Below are 12500 nucleotides of genomic sequence, written 5' to 3'. Positions count from 1 at the left end.
AAAAAATAGGTTTGGCCTTTCCTGAACATATGGTACATTGGTATAGAATTATTCAATTTAAAAGAGTTAGACGGAAAATATAAGTTCATAAGCTTTAAAATTTCAAGGGAATGGAAAACTGAAAAGAAACTTAGAAGCTTATATCGCTCCCAGTAATCATAAATATATTTTCTGTATATGCATATTATGTGTATATTGTATGTGTGAAAGAGTATGCATATCACATATCAAAGATAAATAATTGATCTTGTAATTCATTTATTTGATTTTCCAATTTTGCTTTAGAAGTTAGTTAACTCTATTTTCCTTGTTTTATCTTAGAATTCCTTATTTGCATGTACTTGCAGGTTCTTCTTCAATGAAATCTTGATACTTAATGGCGTTTTCAGAATTTGAATAATGGTAATAAGGGCAATAGGGATAATGATAATAATGGTAATGAGGCATATCTAAGATATATGTCTTAATTTTGACTATAGCTTTTTGAATGATGATTTGTTCAAAAATTTTGGATATTTTTCATCTAAACGCTGAACTTGATACGGATTTCAAAATACTATAAATGAAATCAAATAAATTCCTGTATCAAATCCAGTTAATATTAATATGATAAGCTTTTCCAGTTGTTTATCTAATCAGGAATGAATATATAAAACAATTGTAATGTTTACATAGTATCCGTGCATACGCAAATCAATTTATTTAATGCTCTTTTGGTCAACAGCCATTCAAGGCTAGCCTATGCAATTCTATAGGGGGTTCTTTTTGGAGATTCCATTAAAGGTTTCAAATAACATACGTAGGGAGTAAATACATACATACATACATATATACATACATACATATATACATACATACATATATACATACACACGTACATACGTACACGCATACATGCATAGTATACGTGGTATGCAAACCAAGGACATCTTCATTATTGGGGAGATTCAAATTTGATTTTTTTTATGGGAAATTAGGTTATATGTATTGTTTTAATCCAACCAAATACCAATGTTTAATGTCTACATTTGAGTTAGAAAAGCCAAGTGAATTATTTAGGAAATCCTTTTGTAAGATCAATTCATGATTCTGTATATACGCACACATTCATAACAATGAATGTAATGTTACTATTTGCAAGCAGTTTCATTGTCATGTATGTGATCGTGTCTGTAAGAGAGAGAGAGAGAGAGAGAGAGAGAGAGAGAGAGAGAGAGAGAGAGAGAGAGAGAACGGATATTACTGATAGACATTACAATACATATTTAATATTTTCCACAAGCATTATATTTTTGAAGATACTTAATCTTTTTCTTTCTATAGAGAGAGAGAGAGAGAGAGAGAGAGAGAGAGAGAGAGAGAGAGAGAGAGAGAGAGAGAGAGAGAGAGAGAGAGAGAGAGAGAGATGATGATGACGAGGAGAAGGATGATAATGCTAGATAATATCTACTTACCAGGTCCTGGCGGAGCAATAATGGAAGTATTACGATGAGTGAACCCGACCTGGTACTGACTCGCGCAAGACCTGCTGCAGGGAGACCATAGGGACCAGGTGCCAACCACGCAGTCAAAGGCACAAGGGACGTGGCACTCCTGACGGACGGCTGCAGGACCCAGTTCCTGCTCACACTTATCCAAGGGCACTTCTCTCTTAATTGAGTAAGTGAAATTGTAATTAGTTTTCAATATTTTTGGCTTTATATTACTCTCTAAGAATAGAGTGGTATTGACAACAGTAATGATTATGATAAAGAATATTCTTAAGGTTATTATCATTACTGCATCATTAATGATGATAATGATATCCTCATAAGAATTACATTTAATATATGAGACGCAATTGGTATTATAATCAATAATAGTGATATAGATCAATTGAAAATTAAAAATTTTTTTACCTATTGCTGTTACTTATATAAAAGTGAGAAATCCTAATAAAACGTAATCATATATGCATACACATATTTATATATATATATATATATATATATATATATATATATATATATATATATATATATATATATATATATATATATATATATATATATATATATATATATATATATATATTGGGCTCAAGACATGACGTCCTGATGGTAGGTTCCTTTTTTGGTAGCTTCCTTGGGTATATTAAGTACTAGGATTTTCCCAGAGAATTTAACCACAGGTTATCACAGAATTCTTACTTCTGGAGCTAGTATCCTAAAGGTTTCCCTTTAACCCTGGATAGGTACGGTCCTCGGACACCCCTTTAAGGGTATACTCGGACGCGAACGACCCCGACGCCAAAAAAAATTCTTGAAAAATCAGTTTTTGCAGTAACCTCCTTTTTTCTTTTGCCAAAAAAAACTTCAATGAATGCTTAAAACAACTGTAAAGATAAATACTACTCATCTGCAGAAAAACTATTTATTATAAATATTTTAAAAAATTAAGTAGAAAAAAAAAGACCTGACATAAAAATTCATAAAAAAAAAGTTTATACATATATACACAAATCCTTTTAGGAATTGATTCTTGAATGTTTAGGACACATCTTGATGTATTTTGGATGAAGTCAGACCCATGGAGGTGAAGATCTGAAATGAGAAAAAAAGGGTAACTTTTTTTGGCCAAAAAGAATTGTCCAAATTTCATTAATTTTTTTGGGTACCCAAATGAAATAGGAAGTGGCTAATTTTTTTAGGGAATAAACATATGTTATCCTAAAATAGAAATATGTAAAAAAATCTTCATTATTTTGTAAATTACATTTATATCAGGGGCCATATCTAAAGGTAATTTTTTGAGTACTTGGAAATTTCGTAAAAAAATACATATATTTAATATATAATATGATATTTATGCAGGTAAAAATATACCAAAATATCACAAATTCTATAGGGAACAAGAATATATATAGATAGGGCAGCTTACGCTTCGGATATGTCCACAAAATGGCCGCCAACCACACTGACTCAGACTCCCTAATCTGCCACTTGAAATGTAGGAAGGGTATGTCAATTTCAAGGTGTTATTTACTAATCTAATTATTATTGGATATGCATAAAAATTGTATGGTGAGTTGCTGGATAATTGTCGATTATTTTACGACTATAAAATTAAAATTCTGACCCAAAAAATTTTTTTTGAAGGGAAATAAAATCGAAAAAAAAAATGTAAAACAATATTTTAGCTAAAAAAATTTGATGATATTCAATCAAAAAAAAAAAGTAAACAAAATTTTCCGACAAATAAACATCTAGAGGAATCATTACTCTGTGATAGTTCCTTAGTACGTAGTAATTTTGAAAGAATTGGGAAAAAACGAAAAAATGGCAATCACAGGAAAATCGAACACATACCTATATATACGCCATATCTAGCTAAAAAAAAGATAGGCATGGGTAGCCAGATCATCTAGAAACACTTTCCAACACTATAAAAATATAAGTTTTGCGACACTACTTGCCAATTCCTTACGGTAACATGACTAAGCAAAAAAATGCAAAACAAATAAAAAGGGGCACTCGTGGAAAAATGGCCATTCTAATATACGGCATTTCAGAAAAAAAAATTTCAGCCACGTGCTAGGCAAACCATCAAGGCATATTTTCCGACAAATAAACATATAAATGAAATATTACTCTCTGATAGTTCCTTAGTACGTAGTAATTTTGAAAGAAATGGGAAAAAACGAAAAAATGGCAATCACAGGAAAATCGAACACATACTTATATATACGCCATATCTGGCTAAAAAAAAAATAGGCATGGGTAGCCAGATCATCTAGAAACACTTTCCAACACTATAAAAATATAAGTTTTGCGACACTACTTGCCAATTCCTTACGGTAACATGACTAAGCAAAAAAATGCAAAACAAATAAAAAGGGGCACTCGCGGAAAAATGCCCAACATTTTAATATACGGCATCTCAGATAAAAAAAAAAAGACATGCACGTGTTAGCCCAACCATCAAGGCACACTTTCTAACACATAAACATGAAAAAAAAATCAATAATATACGGCAATTCCTTACTACGTAGTAAATTTTTACAAATATTGAAAAAAAAACAGAAATTGGCAACCGCAGTTAAATACCCAATATACCAATAACTACGTCGTATCTGACAAAAACAAAATCACGCATGGGTAGCCAGATCATCTAGACACACTTTCCAACATTAAAAAAGCAAAAGTTTTACGACACTATTTCGCAATATCTTACGGAAAAATGACTTGGCAAAAAAATGAAAAAAAATTAAAAAGGGACACTCGCGGTAAAATGCCCGACATTCTAATATACGACATCTCAGAAAAAAAAAAGACATGCACGTGTTAGCCCAACCATCAAGGCACACTTTCTAACACATAAACATGAAAAAAAAAATGAATAATATACGGCAATTCCTTACTACGTAGTAATTTTTACAAATATTGAAAAAAAAACAGAAATTGGTAACCGCAGTTAAATACCCAATATACCAATAACTACGTCGTATCTGACAAAAACAAAGTCATGCATGGGTAGCCAGATCATCTAGACACACTTTCCAACACTAAACAAGCAAAAGTTTTACGACACTATTTGGCAATATCTTACGGAAAAATGACTTGGCAAAAAAATGAAAAAAAATGAAAAAGGGGCACTCGCGGTAAAATGGTCCTCGTGGTGATGAACGACATTTTAACTAAAAAAAAAAAACATGCACATGGTAGCCAAACAATCCACCAAGACTTTCCACAACTGATAACCTATACAAGTTGCACCATTCTACGACAATTTCATAATACGTAATAACTTTGATAATTATGCAAACTACCTCAGAAGGGTAAACTCGGACGCGAACGACCCCGACGCGTCTCAGAAATCGGGGAAGGAGTACAGCTACAGCAATGCACATCTGGACACTACTAGAGCGTGTAGGGGAGACACCTCCTGCAGGTCGTTCACCCACAAATTCAGTCACAGGGGTGAGTCACGTGAGAAAAACCTGTTTTTTTTTTACGCTCGGGGTCGCAAACGACCCACCGTACCTATCCAGGGTTAAGACATCGTATATCAACATTGGACGCATGTATTAACACGCCAGATAGCTATATGCACCCCATATAGAGTTAACACCTCGATATGGAGGGGCGGAGAATAACTGGGGAGCTGTTCTACAGCTACACTCGTCCGTGGCTACTTTTGGTACTCGAAACGTAAACAAACGGGTGCCATTGTTAAATGACGTCACGTCCATTCTCATCCTTCTTTTAGTAGCTTGACTTGCTAAAACAGATTTCCACTTGTGCTTTTTTATCGGTTTGCATCTTTGTAATGTCGCTACCTTCAGCCTCGCCTTCTTCTGGAAAGTTGAGTACCAGGTCCCAGTATTGTTTAAATAAGCTCTGACCGTGAAGTAACTTATACTTTTCGAGATATTTCATGTTTTCTGACGGAGCTGTGCTGCTACCGGATACACCATTTTATGGCGTCACTGTTCCCTTGCATGCCTTATTTAGCTAGCCTGAACAGCTTATTCCAGCCTTTTAACTAATTGATACTGTTAGTTGTTTAGTCTTCATAGCTAGGAACTTCATATATCGTGTTTTGACGCTCTTTTATTCGGTCATAGCTTGACCCCATGCTAGCTTATCCCCAAGGCCAGATTGCCTAGCACCAGTGTTCATGCATGATATATTCCAGTGATTCTAGGTTAAGTTATGAAGATAGTGGCATTATTTATTATACTGTTTACTGTGATACAAGTGTTTTTCGCCTTTAGGGACCATATATAGGATCGGTTTGATAGTGTGCCTTCTAACCTAACCTAAATGTAGGACCCCTATATGCTCCCTTCACCCCCTGCCTTCGGGCATTCCCTCTGTGTTTCCATGCTCCCCCTGACATGTAGGGGGATCAAGTCCGTATCAGAGTATTATTGCTTCTCTGTCCTCCCCAAGGGAATGATCCCCCCTTAGGGTTGCGTCCGAGAAAGAGGAACGGCTTGTCCTTCCTCAGTTGCTGTGGTTAGGTTACTTAACCTTCCATGCAACTTGCGATGTGTCTTTCAGCCTACCTAGCTTATGGTTTAACATACCTTATCTAGGGTAGGCCTCGGGGGGGGGGGGTGGTAGTTCTGTACTATTTAGTTTGAAACTGTACCCATGCACCGTTCTCATTCAGGTTAACTACCCCAGGCTAGGGAGCGTCCTCCCTTCCTTGGTGGCCGTTTTTGTACAGAGCCTCCCCTATGGAAGACCCCTCTTCTTCTCCCTCCCCACCTATCCCTTGGTATGGTCTAGCCTATACATAGGCTAGCCTATACACATCTGCCCCTAGTCCTACAACTCCTCCTTAGGGTGGAGTGATAGGGCTATCTTGAACTCCTGTTGGCCGGCCGCTTTGGTACATATACCCTTCCTAGCGTCCTATGGGGTTAGCCACTGGAAAAGTTTTGTCCGCAGGGGTTCCCCCTCTCTTGAGTGTACCCTAACCCTCCCTTACGTTACTCTGGCACCCGGCCGACTGCCGGCCCCCTGCCATTGGGTGATAGGACCAACTCCTATCATGGGTACACTCACTCAAGTGGGATGCTAGAGGGGTTCGTGTTCTTAGCCCTCCAATCCCTCCTTCTGTCTCTCTTCCTATCCTGGTGCCGGTCCCTTGCCGCCTCTACTGCCGGCGATACCACCCCTCTCTGGGTGACACATTCCTGAGATACCCTCCCTCCCCTAGTCGACAGCCCTCCGCGTGCCGGAGGGCTGCCGCCTTCCGTCGGTGTATAGCCGATGGTCCACCCTTACACTACCTAGCTTCGGTTCTCCGTCCTTCGAGCCGGCCTCCGGCGTGCCGGCATTGATTGCCAGCGGTCTGGGTATACCATACCTCCCTACCTTATCTTATGAACTAGTGACCAAGCCGGCAGCCTTCGGCAGCCGGAGCTTCCACCTCCTGCCGGCGTGCCACCGCTGTGTCGGCGGCCGCCAAGCTAGCATTATACCTGAATTCTCTGTGTGTCTTCCCTAATGCCATAAACCCTGCTGGAGCGGCCTCCGATGTGTCCCCTTCTTCCAGCTATCAACTACATGCTGATAGCCCTACACTGCAACCTGATAGCTTGGCTACTCGGACGGATAGGTTTTGTCTTACCGTTCTATTAACGGCCGTGCTGTCTTTTTGCATATCACAATTTTCCACCATACTGTGTGTGTCTTATCAGAGCTGGTTGCCGGAACCCGATCTCATATGGGGTCTTCTACTACACCCTCCTTTTTACTATAAAGGTCTGAGTGGTCTCAGTCCTTGATATACATCGCAGGCAATCTCTGCTAAAATTATCTTCTGCCTTCTTTGGTGGTCCATGAAGATTTCCGCTTTGTGTCCTCGGTCACTATTGAAATTGCCTACTGATAAGGCTACGGTAACCAGCTGGGCGGGATGCACAAGTATGTGTCTATCTACTTTTTTTCCCGCTCCACTCTCTAACATTACAATTTTATAAACTAATTAATGTTAAGTTAAAATTTAACTACTTAAAATTTAACTTTACAGTAATTTACGTCACTCTTATGACTTCCGTATACTCATGTTCTCTGTCTTTTACAGGAGGAGTACATCAAATGTGACCACAACTTCTGTGGAGTGGAGCACCCGCACTTCTACGGGCACACGGCGTGTCGGACCCACGCCCCCTGCGCCAATAAGAAAGGCGAACTGAAATTCTGGGACACGCAGCACTGTACAGTCTGCAAGAATCGTCTGGTCGAAGCGTTCGACGATCCTCCTTCCGCGGAGGTAAGGGAAACTGCTCGAGAGAAGCTACGCAAGTGGGTGCGTGGCTTCCAGAAGAACACCACCGGACCGTATTTCGCCACTGTAGATTTGAGGGCCTTGCTTTTCCCGAAGGCATCACCAGACTCAGTAGTCCCTAAAGATCAGATTCCCACCGTCCAGATAGTGGTGGAACCGAATGTGGTCATGGCTCATTCCATGCATGAGTGCCGTTTAGACTCCGACAACGTGGAATGTATGTCGGAAGTGTCGGAGAACACGGAGATGAATCCCATGGGCGATGAGCTAGACTATGAGGAAGATCAGGTGGAATACCTTGAGTCGGAGCAGGAGGTCGCTCCAACATCCACCCCTACACCAACTCCTCACTGACGGATGTATCACTCCCTTCTACATCCGCTACCCCGGATCCCACCCCATCCAACACTCAGGAGATCTTCAAGATGCTTGAAGCTCTCATGGATAAGAAACTCCGCGAGACGCATGAGTTCTTCAGGTGAAACATGGGAAGTTCGAAGCAACCAAAAAGGATTTCGGTTAAGAACCTCCCTGCATGCTCGGATACTAACCCATGGAGGTATGCCGAGCACATGCCGATCACCACGGGCAAGATCTTTATTAGCAAAAAGGTTGGCTCGATCGCACTGGAAGAAGTGGAATTCTTCCCAAACTTTGAGGCTTACCCGGACTGTTACGTCTGACTTAGGTCTGAACATGCCTCTAAAGAAGAGACCGAACCAAAGGAGGTTATCGTGTTCGATCTCCCGAAGGCCCAGGCTATGTTAGCCAACACGGCGCTTAGCAAAAAGCACCCGACTTACGTCGCATCAGACGATGCGACCATCCCCTTTCTGGAAAAAGCCTTCACTGCGGTGCATAGGGCAGTGGAAGAGGGAAACCTTGCCCTGCACTGGAGGAGTGCAGACCCTTCTCCCTGACCACTCCCCCTGATGTTGGACACTGGAAAGACATCCAGTCAACCTTTGTAGTGGGGAAACTAGAGCCTGACGTCGCTGGTCGTCAGTTTAACGAGGACCTCCCGAAACTTAACGATTATCTCCTTCGTCGGGAACATGATATGAAGGAAAGGCCGTATCTATGTCCCTCCACGTACAGCTCAAAGTCATGGCCGGTGACACTAGGGTCCCTGACTACTACATGGTCCTCGCCAAGACACACCTGGCGACTGTAGTAAAGGATCTGTACAGCTTCACGAAGGCTTGCAGAACCTGTCGTGAATTTGTGTTCTCAAGTGCTACAGTGAGACACGAACCCCGGAGGCTGATTTCCTCCAACATCTGGGGTAAACACCTCTTTCCCTCCTCCCTAGTGAAAGAGATCACCGACAAGGCCGCCACGGAGAACAGGAACCTTCTCCATAAATGAGACAGGTCGAAGAAAAGGAAATCCTCTCAGGACGACAGCCCTCAACCTAAGAGGAAACCCACAAAGACGAAACCCCAGCAACGTCAACAGAGAAGGCAGTTTCCGGGATCCGCTACTCCCGAAGTGGCAGCTCAGCCACAACAGACCTTTCAATTGGTCACCCGACCGGTCTTGTCACAGTCGCCGGTCTTCACCCCTGCATTTGAGAAGCAATCAACAACCTTTCGTCCCAAAGGTAGACGCTCAAACAGAGGTGCAGGCAGAGATGCATCTCGCCGTCCCTCCAGATTCAGTGGAGGAAAGGGAGCTAGCGGCCGAGGTAGTAAGCCCTCGGGAAGCCAGAAGCAATGAAGGGTCTAGGCTGGAGCTGGACTCAACCACCCCCAACCTTCCAGCAATTCTTCCAACAGTCAACCCCCCTCCTGGAAGAATATGTCCTAGAACTCTTGAACAAAAAGGTGATAAGGAGTGTAAAGTCAACCAGGTTCCAAGGGAGACTGTTTTGCATCCCCAAGAAGGAGTCCGACAAACTCAGAGTCATTCTAGACTTATCCCCCCTAAACATGTTCATAGCGAACAACAAGTTGAAGATGCTGACTCTTCAACAGATAACGACCCTTCTGCCTCAAGGTTCCTACATGGTCTTGATAGACCTGGCGGATGCTTACTGGCACGTTCCAATGAACCACCACTCTTCCTCCTACCTAAGATTTCGACTCCAAAGGAAAAGCTACGCTTTCAGGGCCATGCCCTTCGGGCTCAAGGTGGCCCCACGGATCTTCACAAAGCTGGCAGACGGCATCGTTCAACAGCTCCGCCTCCGCGGCGTCCAGGTGATGGCATACCTTGACGACTGGCTGGTATGGGCGACATCGCCCGAAGATTGTCTAAGATTCTGCAACAAAGTCACCCAGTTTCTAGAACACCTGGGATTCAAAGAAATCTCGCCTCTCTCCAGCTCAGAAGTTCCAATAGTTAGGAATCCAGTGGAATCTTCAGTCACACCGCCTTTCCATTCCCCAGAAGAAAAGGAAAGAAATAGCTTGGTCTGTCAAAAATCTGCTGAAATCTAAGCGTATCTCAAGACGTCAGCAGGAACAAGTTCCAGGCTCTCTACAATTCGCCTCAGTGACAAACCCAGTGCTGCGTGCACAGCTAAAGGATGCCGCAGGAGTCTGGAGACGTTCTGCATCCTTCGCTCGAAGAGACCTCAATAGACGGCTCCCAGACAGACTTCGGTTACTCTTAAAGCCCGCCAACAACAGGCTCAAGGGACATAGTCTCCCCTATTCAAGACGTTTCACATCAACATCTTGGAGGCCAAGGCGGTCCTTCTCACGCTGAAGAAACTCTCTCCGCCTCCCTCGATCCACATTCGTCTGACCCTGGACAACCCGGTGGTAGTCTAATGTCTCAATCGTCAGGGCTCGAGATCGCCCCAGGTAAATCAGGTGCTTCTCCCAATCTTCCTCCTGGCAGAGAAGAAGAAATGGCACCTGTCTGCAGTTCACCTACAAGGATTCCGCAACGTGACGGCGGACGCTCTATCTTGGACAAGCCCGATAGAGTCGGAATGGTCTCTAGACGCAAGATCCTTCTCCTTCATCTCTCACCAAGTCCCGGAACTTCAGATCGATCTCTTCGCAACGAGCGACAACAATCAACTTCCTCGTTATGTGGCCCCGTACGAGGACCCCAAGGCAAAAGCAGTGGACGCCATGTCACTGGATTGGAACAGATGGTCCAGGATCTACCTGTTCCCTCCCACCAACTTTCTGCTGAAAGTCCTCTCCAAGCTGAGAACCTTCAAAGGGACAGCGGCCCTAGTGGCCCCCAAGTGGCCCCGGAGCAATTGGTACCCCCTGGTCATGGAACTGCAGCCCACGCTGATCCCTGTCCCGGGCCCAGTTCTCTCCCAGCAAGTACAGAAGTCGACTGTCTTCGCTTCATCATCGAAAGTCAGGGCCCTTCATCTCACGATTTTCTCTCCCTAGCTGCGAAGAAAAGGTTTGGGATCTCGAAGAAAAGTCAAGACTTCCTCGAGGAATACAAGAACGAATCCACACGACGTCAATACGAATCCTCCTGGAGAAAGTGGGTCTCATTCGTCAAGGCAAAAAATCCTACGGATATCACCATCGATTTTTGCATGTCCTTCTTCATTCACCTTCATGAACAGGGCTTAGCAGCCAACACGATTTCTACCTGCAAATCGGCCTTGACTAGACCACTACTGTACGCCTTCAAGATTGATCTGTCCAGCGACATCTTCAATAAACTGCCGAAGGCATGCGCTTTTCTACGCCCAGCACCTCTGCCAAAACCTATCTCCTGGTCCCTGGAAAAGGTGCTCCATTTGGCCTCCAACTTGGACAACGATTCGTGCCCTCTGAAGGATCTGACTCAAAAAGTTATATTTCTTTTTGCTCTTGCCTCAGGAGCCCGAGTTAGCGAAATAGTGGCATTATCAAGAGACGAGGGTCACATCCTGTTTACATACTCAGGAGACCTTACCCTCTTCCCTGATCCGACGTTTCTCGCGAAAAATTAACTACCCACCAAGAGATGGGGCCCTTGGAGAATCTGCCCCCTGAAAGAAGATGCCTCTCTATGTCCGGTAGAGAGCCTCAAGGTCTATCTTCGTAGAACTTCTGACTTTGGTGGAGGCCAACTCTTCAAAGGAGAAACATCGGGTAGCGACCTGTCACTGAAACAACTAAGAGCGAAAATCACCTACTTTATTAGCAGAGCGGATCCTAACAGTACACCCGCAGGTCACGATCCTAGAAAAGTCGCGTCGTCTCTGAATTTTTTCCAGAGCATGGATTTCGAAAGCCTCAAGAGCTTCACAGGATGGAAATCTCCGCGTGTTTTCTTCAAGCACTACGCGAAGCAAGTGCATGAAGTCAAACATTTCGTGGTAGCCGCAGGTAGTGTTATGAAATCTGCAATTAACTCTGCATAGAACAGTGAGTTACTTGGGACTTTACCTCTCCGGGTGCCTATGTTGACCCTCGTGTGATACGTAGTGATTTCATGGACACTTAGTGTTTTTCATAGACTCTTCTTTAAAAGGTGAAATGTCATAGTCGTCACATGAGTGCCACATGCCTAGAGCATGATGTGTTTTTTTCCTTATTAAAGACTGACGTTCTTATGGAACTTGTGCTTTCTAATAATTTAAAATTTTCTTTCAGATTCAAGAGCGAAGTCTTCTCATTACTATGTACATTAAAATTTATTTGTAAATTAACTTTACATCCTCTATTGCATTTATTATTACTATATCTTGCAATTGTGAAATAAAATTTCTATTTTATTACTTGTGCGTCTCTCTCCACTCCTACTCA

At 42.5% G+C, this 12500-nt stretch overlaps 1 protein-coding gene across 1 annotated transcript in view; it reads right to left on the bottom strand.

The window, feature by feature from the left end:
• The window catches only part of LOC137656870 (thrombospondin type-1 domain-containing protein 7B-like), a 57153-nt gene that overhangs the window by 29498 nt on the left and 15155 nt on the right, over positions 1–12500 (bottom strand). The window contains 1 exon segment of the mRNA XM_068391238.1: positions 1455–1650. Within this exon segment, the coding sequence (XP_068247339.1) occupies positions 1455–1650 (196 nt within the window).

Source organism: Palaemon carinicauda, chromosome 17, assembly GCF_036898095.1.
Source record: "Palaemon carinicauda isolate YSFRI2023 chromosome 17, ASM3689809v2, whole genome shotgun sequence".
Taxonomy (NCBI): domain Eukaryota; kingdom Metazoa; phylum Arthropoda; class Malacostraca; order Decapoda; family Palaemonidae; genus Palaemon; species Palaemon carinicauda.
The sequence above is the reverse complement of the archived record's forward strand: the minus strand, read 5'-3'. Positions and strand labels throughout refer to the sequence as shown.